The sequence below is a fragment of the Nycticebus coucang genome, chromosome 21 (genome assembly GCF_027406575.1).
Source record: "Nycticebus coucang isolate mNycCou1 chromosome 21, mNycCou1.pri, whole genome shotgun sequence".
In the NCBI taxonomy this organism is placed as follows: domain Eukaryota; kingdom Metazoa; phylum Chordata; class Mammalia; order Primates; family Lorisidae; genus Nycticebus; species Nycticebus coucang.
Window position 1 is genome coordinate 35477054 of NC_069800.1, and position 13152 is coordinate 35490205.

Here is a 13152-nt window from a genome sequence, read left to right on the forward strand (position 1 = left end):
TTTAAAAAAGAAAAAAAGCTATTAGACATTGGCCATTAACATTAAAATGACTATTTAGATTAGATGCCTTTTTTTTTTTTTTTGGAGACAGAGTCTCTGCCCTATCACCCAGGTAGGCAGTGGCTTCTTCATAGCTCCCTGAAGCCTCAAACCCCTGGGTTCAAGTGATCCTCCTGCTTCAGTCTCCTGAGTAGCTGGGACTACAGCATGTGTCACAAAACCCTGCTAAATTTTTCTGTTTTTAGTGAAGATGAGATCTTGCTCTTGCTTAGACTGATCTTGAACTCCTGAGCTCAAGTAATCCTCCTCCCTTGCCTCGGCCTTCCAGAGTGCTATGATTATAGGCAGGAGCCACCTTACTGGCCTAGATGTCCTTTTGAGGTGCTTTCCAACCCTAATATTTCCTGTTTCTCAGTAATTTTTGTTTGTTTGTTTGTTGTTTGCATTTTTTTTTTGGCCGGGGCTAGGTTTGAACCTGCCACCTCCGGCATATGGGGCTGGCGCCCTACTCCTTTGAGCCACAAGCATCACCCCTCACTAATGTTTTTTACTTTTCTAATTGTTTTCATTTTAATAAGAAACTATAATCACATTGACAAGTATTAAATGACAAAGAGGCTTAGCACCACTATGATTATTTTCTATGACCCTTTCTATTCTATTCTATTTTTTTTTTTTTTTGTAGAGACAGAGTCTCACTTTATCGCCCTTGGTAGAGTGCCGTGGCGTCACACAGCTCACAGCAACCTCCAACTCCTAGGCTTAGGCGATTCTCTTGCCTCAGCCTCCCAAGTAGCTGGGATTACAGGCGCCCGCCACAACGCCCGGCTAGACCCTTTCTATTCTAAATGCTCTGTTCTTTCTCCGAGCTCAGCCACGTTTGACCCTCCCTTTCCTGTGGGAAGCTGACTGGCCTTGTCTCCTTCAGGTCCCCTGTCTGGCTGGCAGTCTTTGCCAACTGCAGTAGAAATCTTTGCCATTTTTCGGTGACTAATTTTTCTCAGCATCATCTGTAGTATATAAGGAAAATGAGTATAGACTGCGAGAATATGTGTGTATGTTTTAAAGTTTTTGTTGTTATCCTGTTGGATTGTCTTCTCTTAGGAATCAATTTCTGAAATTGAATTTTAACTTTTCTGACTAATACCATGTTTTATTTTTTATTTAAGGCTGTTTCTGATGCTTGGAAGCTATCCTTTCATCCACAAAGATGGTAATAAATCTTTGCCTTCCACAGTTCAGGCCAAGAATTCACTGCAACAAGGTAAACAAGACAAATATATACACATTTACTTTAAAATATTTACTGTGTATTTTGTCATTTTCTGCCTTGTGTATGTGGACTTGATGTAGGCTTACTGTACTTTTACCCTCATCATTTTATTTTATTTTATTTTTATATTTTTTGAGACAGAGTCTCAAGCTGTCACCCTGGGTAGAGTGCTGGGGAGTCACAGCTCACAGCAACCTCAAACTCTTGGGCTTAAGTGATTCTCTTGCCTCAGCCTCCCAGTAGCTGGGACTACAGGCGCCCTCCACAACACCTGGCTATTTTTTGGTTGCAGTTGTCATTGTTGTGTAGCAGGCCTGGGCTGGGTTCGAACCCGCCACCCTTGGTGTATGTGGCCAGTGCTTTGCCGACCGAGCTACGGGTGCCACCACCCTCGTTATTTTAGATCCCCCCCAGATGGTATTTAGGTAAGCATGGGTCAGGCTCACCTCTGGAGTCACATGGTACCACATGGCATCAAGCTATCTTCTTGCCTCAGTTTTTCTATTTTTAGTAGAGATGGGGTCTTGCTCTTGCTCAGGCTGGTCTCAAACTCATGGACTCACAATCTACCCACCTCAGTGGAACTTTTAAAATAAGGAACTTCAGCTAGGCATGGTGGCTCATACCTCTAATTCTAGCACTCTGGGAGGTCAAGGGGGATGGATTGCTTGAGTTCAGGAGTTCCAGACCAGCCTGAGAGAGTGAGACTCTGTCTCTAAAAATAGCCAGGGGTTGTGGCGGGCACCTGTAGTCCCAGCTACTTGGGAGGCTAATGCAAGAGGATCACTTGAGCCCAAGAGTTTGAGGTTGCTGTGAGCTGTGACACCATGGCACTCTACTGAGGGTGACAAAGTGAGAATCTGTCTCAAAAAAAATAACAAATAAAAATAAAATAAAGAACCTCAGACTTTTTAAAAAGATTTTTCTTAGACGTGACAAGTTCTTGAAAACTAGTTGTCTTCATATAGACCCATATGGACCAATGTGTCTCATCTTTGTTATTAAATCTAGATATCAGCTGATGGTTATGAAGTAGAAAATCTCATCTCTGAAGACCTCACAAAGAGAAGTCATGGTTTTAGGACAGAGTATTTCATTAAGCCACCAGTCTATGTGACGGTTTCTTTTCCCTTTAATGTGGAGATATACAGGATTGTCATAGACCTCCCAGCTGGGGGAGGGCAGAACGGAACTGGCCTAGAAATGTATACATCTGCTTCATCTAGCAGACCATCTTGGAATGCACCTGAGTGCCAAACTGCAGGCCCAGCTGAGCAATCTGTCCCGGACAAGGAGGCATTCACCTTGGTAGGCAAAGTCTTACTAAAAAACCAGAGCCAGGTGGTGTTTAGCCACAGGGGCTTCAAGGCCAGGCCACCTTTTGGCCCAGTAGAAGTCACACTTCCCTCCCCTGCTGTTGTGACCCAGGAGCTTTGGAATAAAGGGGCTCTTTCTCTTAGCCATGTAGCTCACCTCAAGATTCGTATCACACATGTGACAGGCAGTGGTGTCCCTTGCATCAAGCGGTTGGAAGTGTGGGGTCAGCCAGCCAAGACCTGCTCTCAGGAAGTGATAGACAGCATTCTGCTGGTCGCCTCAGAGAGTCTGCCTCAGGGCTCAGCTCTGCAGGCCCCGGCCTTGCCCATGGAAAGTGACTGTGATCCCAGTGACAAGTCCGAGGGTCAGCAGGTCCTCACTGGTCTTCAGGAGCTGGCCGAGGTAATTCAGGATGTGCCTGAGGAGTTCCTGGATCCTATCACCCTAGAGATCATGCCTTGTCCCATGCTGCTGCCCTCAGGCAAGGTCATTGACCAGAGCACGCTGGAGAAGTGCAACTGCAGTGAAGCTGCATGGGGCCGAGTGCCCAGTGACCCTTTCACAGGGGTAGCCTTTACTCCACACTCCCAGCCCCTGCCTCACCCCTCCCTGAAAGCCCGGATCGACCACTTCCTGCTCCAGCACTCTGTCCCTGGCTGCTGCTTGCTTGGGAGAGCACAGCCTGCATTGGCAGTGACTCCTTCTTCCATCACTCTGCCCTCTCGGAAAAGGAAGATGGAACAGGCTGAACGAGCCTTGGACAGTAGCCTTGGTGTAAACGCTTCCTGTTTTCCTACTGCAAGCCCTCTGGTCTCACCCACTACCTCAGAGCATACCGCTAAGAAAATGAAAGCCACCAGTGAGCTCAGCCTGACACACATGGACTGCTCAGCAGGTATGTCACCATCCTGTGTCCTTGGCCTGTTGTCACCCTTAACTCTTGCTCTTTGCTTTGTGCTGTGCTGCTTACATTCCTCAGGCTAGTGCCCGTGCTTCTTCCTTCCCGTTTCTCATGGTGGAGCCCAGGTCTTGTGGGGGTTTACATGTGTTCTCATCTATTCCAGGGCTTCAGTCTGCGTGTGTGTGTTCCTCTCTCCAATGTTAGTTCCTCTGGCAGTTTTGCCTTCCTTGGGCCCTTTATGTGCCCTGGCTGAGTCAACACTTTTTCTTGGGCTAGAAGCCTCTGGTCAGAGATGCTGGGAGGAGAGACACCAGTCCCTTAAAGCAGACTGTGTTTTCCTCCTGGTACCTCACTTACGGTTACTCATCTATGAGTGGGCTTCTCCAGGTATTGTTTCTAACCTTTGTAGAGGTGCGTTGATGTAAGTACATGAGGTCCTCACCACACCGTGAGCTCACAGGAAAGCATTAAAGTACTGGGTTGTGGGCCCTCCTGTCAGGAGTTACTGAAAAGAAAAGCCACACAGAAGAAGTACAGTTACCAAGCATGTGTATGAATTACAGCATTCTTCAGTCTGAGATCTAGGTTTCCTGTCTCCTCCCTGGGGCATTGCCAGTGATTTCTGGGACCAGCAATGCTGCCATCTCCTGACAAGAGCAGCCCTGGTTTCCCTGGTGACCTCTGCAGTTGAACGTGTTTGGTGTGAATACTTCAACATAAGCCTGATGTCCGCTCTTAGGTTGAGACAGACCTGGTTTTATGGTGTTAAAGAGGTATTAGTTATGGCTTTGCATAGTGGCTCACACCTGTAATCCTGGCACTCTGGGAGGCTGAGGTGGGAGGATCACTTGAGCCTAGGAGTTCAAAACTAGCCTGGTGAACATAGTAAGACTTTGTCTGGAAAGAAAGTAAGGCAAGGAATGGAAGGAAGGAAAGGAAGAGAGGGAGGAAGAAAAGGAGAGGAGAGGGGAGCAGAGAGGAGAGAAGAGGATGAAAAGGGGGAGGGAAAGGAGAAGAAAGAAGAGAGAAAAAAGAAAAAAAGTTAGCTGAGCATGGTATCATGCCTACAAATTTGAGTTTGCAGTGAGCTGTGTTGATGCCACTGGTCTCTAGTTTGGATAACAGTGCCAAACTCTGTCTTAAAAAAAAAAAAAAAAAAATTTTGTTTTTTGAGATAGTGTCTCACTATGTTACCCTCAGGTAGAGTGCTGTGGTGTTACAGGTAACAGCAACCTCAAGCTCTTAGGCTTAAGCGATTGTCTTGCTTCAGCTTTACAAGTAACTGGGACTACAGGCATCCGCCACAACGCCTAGCTATTTTTTGGTTGTCATTGTTGTATGGCAGGCTGGGGCTGGATTCGAACCCGCCAGCTCCAGTGTACATGGCTGGTGTCCTAGCCTCTGAGCTACAGGCGCCGAGCCCAGCCTCAAAAAATTTTAAAAAGGAAATATTAGTTACCTATTGTTATATAACAAATTACCCTGAAACTTACTGGTTTAAAGCAATAAACATTCATTATCTCTTAACTTTGGGGTCAGAAATCCAAATCAACTTGGCTGAGTCTTCTGCTTCTGAGTCTTTCAAGGCTGCTATCAAAGTGTAGTCTGGGCCCCAACGTTATCACCAGGCTTGACTAGGGAAGAATTTACTTGCAGTCTCACTCACATGATTGTTTCAGAATTCAGTTCCTCACTGAATTTTGGGACAGAGGGTAGTTCTATGACAACTTTTCCTTAGCTAGAGGCTGCCCTCAATTCCTTGCCCCACTGGCCTCTCCACAGTGCAGCACACTCTGACCTTGAATGTGACATACCTCACTTTGGCTGTATTCTATTTGTTAGGATCCCATCCCTAAATCCAGCCCACATGCATGGGGAGGGATATCCAAGGGCATAAATATTCAGAGGAAGGTCCATCAGCGTTTTGGGAAACTCTCCTACACCATTGATTTTTTTTGAGACAGCGCCTTACTTTGTCGCCCTGGATAGAGTACTATGGATGTCATAGCTCACAGCAACCTCAAACTCTTGGGCTCAAGTGATCCTCTTGCCTTAGCCTCCCAAGTAGCTGGGACTATAGGTGCCTGCCATAATGCCTGGCTATTTTTAAAATGATTTTTTTTTTTTTTTTTTTAGTAGAGACAGTTTCACTTTATCACCCTCTGTGCCGTGGCGTCACAGCTCACAGCAACCTCCAGTTCCTGGGCTTAGGCGATTCTCTTGCCTCAGTCTCCCAAGTAGTTGGGACTACAGGCGCCCACCATAAGGACCGGATATTTTTTTGTTGCAGTTCAGCCAGGGCCAGGTTTGAACCTGCCACCGTGGGTATATGGGGCCAGCACCCTACTCACTGAGCTACAGGAGCTGCCCTGCCTGGCTATTTTTAGAGACAGGGTCTTGATCTTGCTCAGGCTGATCTGGAACTTCTGAGCTCAAGCATTCTACCTGCCTTGGCCTCCCTGAGTGCTAGGATTATAGGCATGAGCCAACCACCTACACCATTGATTCTTATTTTAGTGTGTGTTTTTATCCAGTGTTTAAAAATTTTTTTTAGAGACAAGGTCTTGCCATATTCCCTGGCTGAACTCAAACTCCTGGGCTCAAGCAACCCTCCTGCCTCCGCCTTCCAGTAGCTGGGACTACAGGCACCCATCACACCCCACTGCATCCTTAGATCTTTTAATATGATAAAGTACATTGAGAAGTTTTCTAATGTTGAACCATTCTTACATTCCTGGAGTAAACGCATTTGGTTGTGATTCTTTTAATGTTTCCTGTTTGGTTCTTTTTGCTAGTGTTTTATTTCAGATTTTTATGTTCATTATGAGATTGGACTTTAGCTGTGTGTATGTTTATTAGTATGCCATCTTTGATCAGGTTTTGGTATGAATGGTGTTTTTGCTCCATAAAAGAATTTAGAAATTTTCCTCTCCTATACTCTGGGACAATTAAAAAAATATTTATGTATGTATGTATGTATGTATATTTTTTGTAGAGACAGGTGTCACTATGTTGCCCAGGCTGGTTCTGAACTCCTGGCCTCAAGTGATCCTCCCACCTCAGCCTCCCAAAGTACTAAAATTGCAGATGGAAGCCACTAACCTGGCTTTGGAACAATTTAATAGTATTAGAATAATTTACTCATATACATGTTTGGTAGAATTCCCCAGTTTTGACAACTTTTTCTTTTTCCTTGTGGAAATTATTATTTATTTTATTTATTTATTTATTTTTGTAGAGACAATAATAATATTTTTATCGCCTTTGGTAGAGTGCTGTGGTGTCACACAGCTCTAGCAACCTCCAACTCCTAGGCTTGAGCGATTCTCTTGCCTCAGCCTTCCAAGTAGCTGGGACTACAGGTGCCCGCCACAACGCCTGGCTATTTTTTTTTTTTTTTTTTTTTTTCCTGGCTATTTTTTGGTTGCAGTTTGGCCAGGGATGGGTTTAAACCTGCCACCCTTGGTATATGGGGCTAGTGCCCTACCCACTGAGCCACAGGCGCCACCTGAAATTATTCTGTTTAGATTAGATTTTTTTTTTTTTACTTCCTGTTTTTCCCTAAAAGGCAATAGTGTGCTTGATGGTTACTTCTGTGTCTTTGGTTTTGAGAGTAAATTATAGTTTAACAAGATCCCCAGAAACTTCTGGAAGCATCAGAAGTGCCATGGGATGGGACAAGGAAAAAGGTCTTTAGACCCCAGTGTCTGTTTGTGAAGGTCTCAGTGGTGTTGGTCTTGACAGACTTGGTGACAAAGGACCACGCTGACTAGTGCTCCTGCAAGGCCCCAAGCTGATGTCTTATGTCCCACAAATTTGAGACAAAACATTCCACTATCTTCTTTTGGGGAATCTTGCAAATTCTGCTACCAGGCAGGTCCCTGGGGCCTTTCTTGGGCAGCTGTCCCCCTACCTCATTTACTTTTAAAGATACCCTCTATCTTTAGCTTGGGTGAACCACTCTGTTCACCAAGTGGTCCCTGAGATTGTGGAGTGGTCAGCAGGAGTCTCAGTTATTCCACTTGGTAGCAGCTGCTGTGCTTCCCAGCATGGGAGAGAGAGAACCCTAACCCCATATAGTCAAGCAGACCTGCAGGTAGGGGAGCCCCAGGAGGAGAGGCTGGGGGATGAGAAGACCAAGGCTGCTGAGGAGGGAAGGGGCTGGCAGGCAGCAGGTATCTAGAACAGGTATTTGCTTGCCCCACACAAGGCCTTAGAAAGACAGGTAGTGTCTGTGGCTCAAAGGGGTAGGGGGCCAGTCCCATATGCTGGAGGTGTCGGTTTCAAACCCAGCCCTGGCCAAAAAAGAAAAAGAAAGATGAGTGCATTTCTGCAGTTTAGCCACAAGGTGGCCTGTGCCTGCCCAGCCTTTTGTCCAGGAGAAAAGTGGCATGGGTAGGAACAGGCAGGGTTCCCAGGGCTTTCACCCCAGTGTTCTGTCATCACTGACCACAATAGACATTAGGAAGGAGTTTCTGTACATTTATGTGTATCTGAAGTTGGAAGTGCTGTTTTTGTAGTACTCAAAGGACTTGTAGCTTATTCTCTTTTGCAAAACCTGCCTCTGGATGTTGTGGTGTGTACATCTCTTGACAGATCCAGTGTCCCATGAGCAAAAGCTGTCACAAAGCTTGGAAATTGCCTTGACGTCCACCCTCGGTTCCATGCCTTCCTTCACAGCTCAGCTGACCAGGGGACAGCTCCAACACCCTGGCACAAGAGGAAGCAGCACTTCCTGGAGGCCCAGCACTGGCTCAGGTAACCTGGGCCCCGTTTTGTCTCCTTGGAGCCTCTGAGAGGGCAGTGTGTTCTCTGTGCAGAATGCAGGGCTGTGACTTCAGGGGCCCTGTAGACCTGTGTGGTCAGGCTCCTTCCCAGTTCCAACATCTAGTCTGGGGAGAGAACCTGTTCTCTTGCCTTTAACATAGAGTGGTAAGAGGCTTCTGGTGAACTTGAACTCTTCAAAAGAAAAGCTTTCTTGGGCGGCGCCTGTGGCTCAGTTGGTAAGGCGCAGGCCCCATATACCGAGGGTGGCGGGTTCAGACCCGGCCCCGGCTGAACTGCAACCAAAAAATAGCCGGGCGTTGTGGCGGGCGCCTGTAGTCCCAGCTGCTCGGGAGGCTGAGGCAAGAGGATCGCTTGGGCCCAGGAGTTGGAGGTTGCTGTGAGCTGTGTGATGCCACAGCACTCTACCGAGGGCCATAAAAAAAAGAAAAGCTTTCTTTAGTCAACCCTTAGTAATTCTGTGGACTTAGGGCTTGGCTTTCTGCTGGTTTTTTGTTTGTTTGTTTGTTTTTTTAATTAAATCATAGCTGTGTACATTAATGCCATCATGGAGTACCATGTGCTGGTTTTATATACAATTGGAGATATTTTCATCACACTGGTTAGCATAGCCTTTCTGGCTTTTTCTTAGTTATTGTCTTAAAACATTTATATTCTACATTTAGTAAGTTTCACATGTATCCTCTCCTCTGCTGTTTTTTCTTAAGATCTTTGTCCTGAGGATTTTTTTCTCCTTTTCTGTTTTTTTTTTCCCTAATCCAGCCTGTCTCCTGTTTGACATTTCAGGCACTTCATATAAATATGAAGAGAGGGTTGGGGTTGGGTATGTCATCTTTATCCTTTCCTATAAACATTTCATCAGTGTCTTAGGAAAAAAACTATAGTAGTTTTCTGGGCTGATTTTTGCCTAAAAGGGCCATGGGACCACTTTGTCTGATAGGCTTTATCAGGGTACCGAGTTAGAGGAACCGACCGCAATGCTGAGGCACTTTTTACAAGATGAGACCTGGTGGGGCTAATGAGGCCTGTACCTGATTCCTCCTGCCTACATGAAGCCAGGCCCTTGTGTTGTTGTCTGGATCCCATGCCGTCTTCTGCTTCTGCCTCTCCTTCCTATTTCTCTGTCCTTCTCTTGCCCACTCTCATCTTGACCATTCCCAAGAACCTAACTTGTGGAGAGGCCAGCTTGTTCTAACATGGAAGTCATTCTTTAGCACTCTCACTCTGACATTTTGTTCATTGCCAAGTCCTCTCCATATTCCTCCGAAACATAATAAATGTCAGGTTACTTCTCCCTGTGCTCCTTCCCTTGGCTACTGCCCTGGCCACAGCTCTTGCCCTCTGTCCCCCAGACTCCTACAGTAGCCCCTATGGGTCTTTCTACCACCATCGGTTGCCTGTCATTCTCACAGGAGTCAGGATCTTTTTATAATGTCAACTGATCATGGTGCTTTATCTAAAAATCCTTCCATAGCATCCCATGGAATGTAGAATAAAATCTAACCTCTCATCAAGGGTAGTGGCTCATACCTATATAGTCACAGCACTTTGGGTGGGGAAGATCACTGTAGTGCAGGAGTTCAACACCAGCCTAGACAACATAGCCAGGCACCTTCTCTACAAAAAATTTAAAAAATTAGCGAGACATGGTGACGCACACCCCTAGACTCACCTACCAGCGACTAGGTAAGCTGAGGCAAGAGGATCTCTTGAGTGTAAGGAGTTCAAGGCTGCAATGAGCTATGATTGCAACACTGTACTCCAGCCCGGGCAACACATGGAGACCCTGTCTCTAAAAATATAAATAAATAAAATGAAATCTAATTACCTCCTGTAACTGATGTCCAGCATGCTGTAGCCCCACTCTGTCCTCTCTGTGATGTCCTCTGAAGCCACACACTTCTTTTCTCTTTCTTTATAACAGACCAGTCTGCTCTTTGGGCTTGCCCTCCCTTCACTCTGCATGGCTGGCCCCTATTGCTTGTTACCACTCTTCCCACAAGAGTCTTTGCTCGCCAACCCTGTCTAAAGTCAGGCGACCATCTTTGTGGCTCTGACTTTCAGGGGTGTCGGCGCAGAAGAGCACTGTCCAGACCACAATGCAATTCCTGCTCCCCCATGAAGACTCGGGGTGCTCAGCATGGGGTGTCCCTTCCATCCAGCTGTCTCAGGAGCTGAGCTGTGTCAATTTGCTATTGTCTCTTTTGTGAATGTCAGATCTTCACCACACAATTTTTTTTTTGTTAGTGTTTTACTATTTGTGTTACCCGCAGGATCAACCGGGTACATTTATCACACACTGACTGAGCACATGGCATGAGAGGTGCCGCCTAGGTCCAGAGAATAGTCAGAGGAGAAACGTAGACATAGGTCTTCCAGTCCAGGGGCTTCCAAAGCCTGGGGGAGGACAGGTGTGTGACCTAGTGTTGTGAGAAGGGCCTGAGGCAGGTCTGCAGATGAGGCCGAATCTCAGGGTGTGTGTAGGAATGAAAGGATTGGAGGTTCCAGTACCCTAAAGTCTGAGGCAGGGTGGCCCGTGCGGGGAGTCTCCACTGTCCCAGGCCATGCGGAACCCTTAAGAGAAGCCCCTGAGCAGAGCCCTGGGGTGTGAAGCTGCACAGGTGGGTCATGGAGGAAGTGTAAGGACAGATTGAGGGGGCAAGGCTGGAGGAAGCAGGCCAGGAAGGAAGAGACGTGCTGAGTGGCCTGTATGTGGTCCTGAAAATGGGCAGACAGGAGGGCCTTGAAGAAGCATTTCTGAAAGACATTGGTATGAGGTACCCTTTGGGGTCTCCTGTAGAGGGTGGTTAGGAAGGAAGAAGTGGCCACAAGGAGGATGGGCGGGCTCATCCTCCCCAGCCCCCAGCCCACTCTTCAGGAGGGCCCAGGCCTGCCTGCCGTCCTCAGCAGCCAGGGTGCGCTGAGGTTTTGTCAGAGATGACAGAATGGAGGCCTCTGAGATTCCCAGGCCTCTTGCTGCCCTTCCCTCAACATCAGCCACTGCGAGCTAGGGAGGGTGAAGCTGCAGGGCCCGTGGGAGGGATATCCCTGCCCCTCTGACAGAGCCTGGACCGAGGACCCGCGCCCCCTAACGCCAGCCTGTTTCCCTCCCTGATTCACCAGAGCAGCCTGGGAGCATCCCGGGACCAGAATGTGCCTCCTGCAGGAGAATCTTTTCCCCCTACTGCAAAAAGGAGCCAGTGTACCAGCTTCCCTGCTGCCACCTCCTGTGCCGCCCCTGCCTGGGTGAGAAGCAGCGCGCCTTGCCCATGATGTGCACAGCCTGCCAGCAGCCGGTCGCCAGCCAGGATGTGCTGCGGGTCCACTTCTGAGTGACCAGCCCCCGCTGGAGAAGACCAGGTCTGGCAAGAGCAGAGGGTGGCAGGAGCCAGGTCACCTCCCCTGAGGTGTGGCCAGGTCCCAGGCACACAGCTGCCTTCTCTCTCCCAGGGGGCTTTCCTGTGTCACCTCACAGTGTAGCACAGGCCCAGAGCGGGTGTGGGGGCCGCTCTACTCCTGCTCAAGTGGCAATAGGATAACAAAGCCATAGGTTGTGCTGGGAGGCGTGGGGACGATGACACTTGCCTCCCTGTCCCTCCTTTTGCCTGAGCCCAGGACCTGCTGGAGCCAGCCCCATCCTGGGCAGGGTGAGAGGTACACAGTGGACCGTGTCTAGAGAGCCTTGCCCTTTGGGCGTCCAGATGTGGACCTGGGGGTTCTGTGTCATGCCTGCCCCAACCCCCACCGGCTGTCTGTTCCAAGCCTTAATAAAGTGATGGTTGTCATTTGTGTGGGCCTCCTCCTGGTGGAATGCCTGTCTGTGTCATCATGCTTCTGTCCCCACTTAGACCCAAACACCTGAAACTGCCACAGGGCCCCGGGAGCAGTGGCTGGGTCACTGTGGCCTGTTGGCTGTAATTTGCGTCAGCAGCCTGAGAGGACTAAAGCTTAAGTTTTCCGATCCATTTGGGGCAGGAGCCCAGAATCTGTCAGGGCTCTGAGGCCTGGGATGTGTGTACAGTTTGGGGGCCGAGAGCCTCCCTATGTGAGGGGCCAGCACCCACTCAGCCGGCCCCTGACGCTGCTCTCTGAGGGGGACGGTACCTTTTCTCCTGTGGCCCATTTCAGGAAAAATACTGTTCGTAGGCTGTGTGGGTGTTTTCTATCTAAAACTTAAGTTTATGGGGTCCCAGTGGAAAAATACGTGTCCCTACAAATGCTGACTATATGAAAGAGCTTCCAATCACTCAAGAATGTCAGTGGGAAAATCCTACCTGTGAGGTTTGGGAAGGAACAGCCTAGAGACACTTGCTACTGTGTTTTATCCTGCACTTGATAAGTTGCAGGCACCTGTGATGGGTCATGGTTGCACATGCTTGGTCCCTTCAGGATGCTCAGGGCTCCTGTTCAAACCCAGGCATTATGACATCCGAGATTGGGGTCAGACTTCCACTTATGAGAATTCCCAGAGGATTTGTCCACAAAAGTTGCTGCAGAGAGGTGGCTGCGCCCTCTTCTCCAGTTCCCGATGGCACTGACCTTGACCCAGTACACACATGGGACTTCAGGGTCTACATGGATGGCCTGCCTGTCCTGGGGATGACACAAATGTATACGCTTATTCTTTAAATGTCTGTGCCAAGCCAGAATCTTGCCTTCCCCCCTTGTGAGCCCCAGCATGTGGCAATAGCTCTTCTTCATATGTGTGGGGAACCTCAAGTACCTGTCATGGTCTTAGGGTAACGGCCTGGTTTCCCTCCCAAGGCTCTGAATTCTGGGAGCCTTTCTTTGTGGGGGACACCAATCCACCCAGGAGCTGCCAGCCTAGGTTGTGTGTTCTGCACAGAGCACCCAGACCCGGGCAGAGCTGCCTCCC

The 13152-nt window shown here is 48.3% G+C and overlaps 1 protein-coding gene across 4 annotated transcripts in view; it reads left to right on the top strand.

The window, feature by feature from the left end:
- UBOX5 (U-box domain containing 5) overlaps window positions 1-12065 on the top strand; it is a 50583-nt gene extending 38518 nt beyond the window's left edge. For 2 of the 4 annotated variants that reach the window (XM_053574794.1, XM_053574793.1), the window contains exons 2-5: window positions 1170-1264; window positions 2285-3485; window positions 8088-8249; window positions 11400-12065. In XM_053574794.1, coding sequence (XP_053430769.1) covers window positions 1211-1264; window positions 2285-3485; window positions 8088-8249; window positions 11400-11608 — 1626 coding nt within the window. In that variant the 5' untranslated portion in view covers window positions 1170-1210 and the 3' untranslated portion in view covers window positions 11609-12065. The remainder of the gene's footprint in view (window positions 1-1169; window positions 1265-2284; window positions 3486-8087; window positions 8250-11399) is intronic. The other 2 variants (XM_053574796.1, XM_053574795.1) reach the window with 2 other exon arrangements.
- Window positions 12066-13152: the final 1087 nt, after the last annotated feature.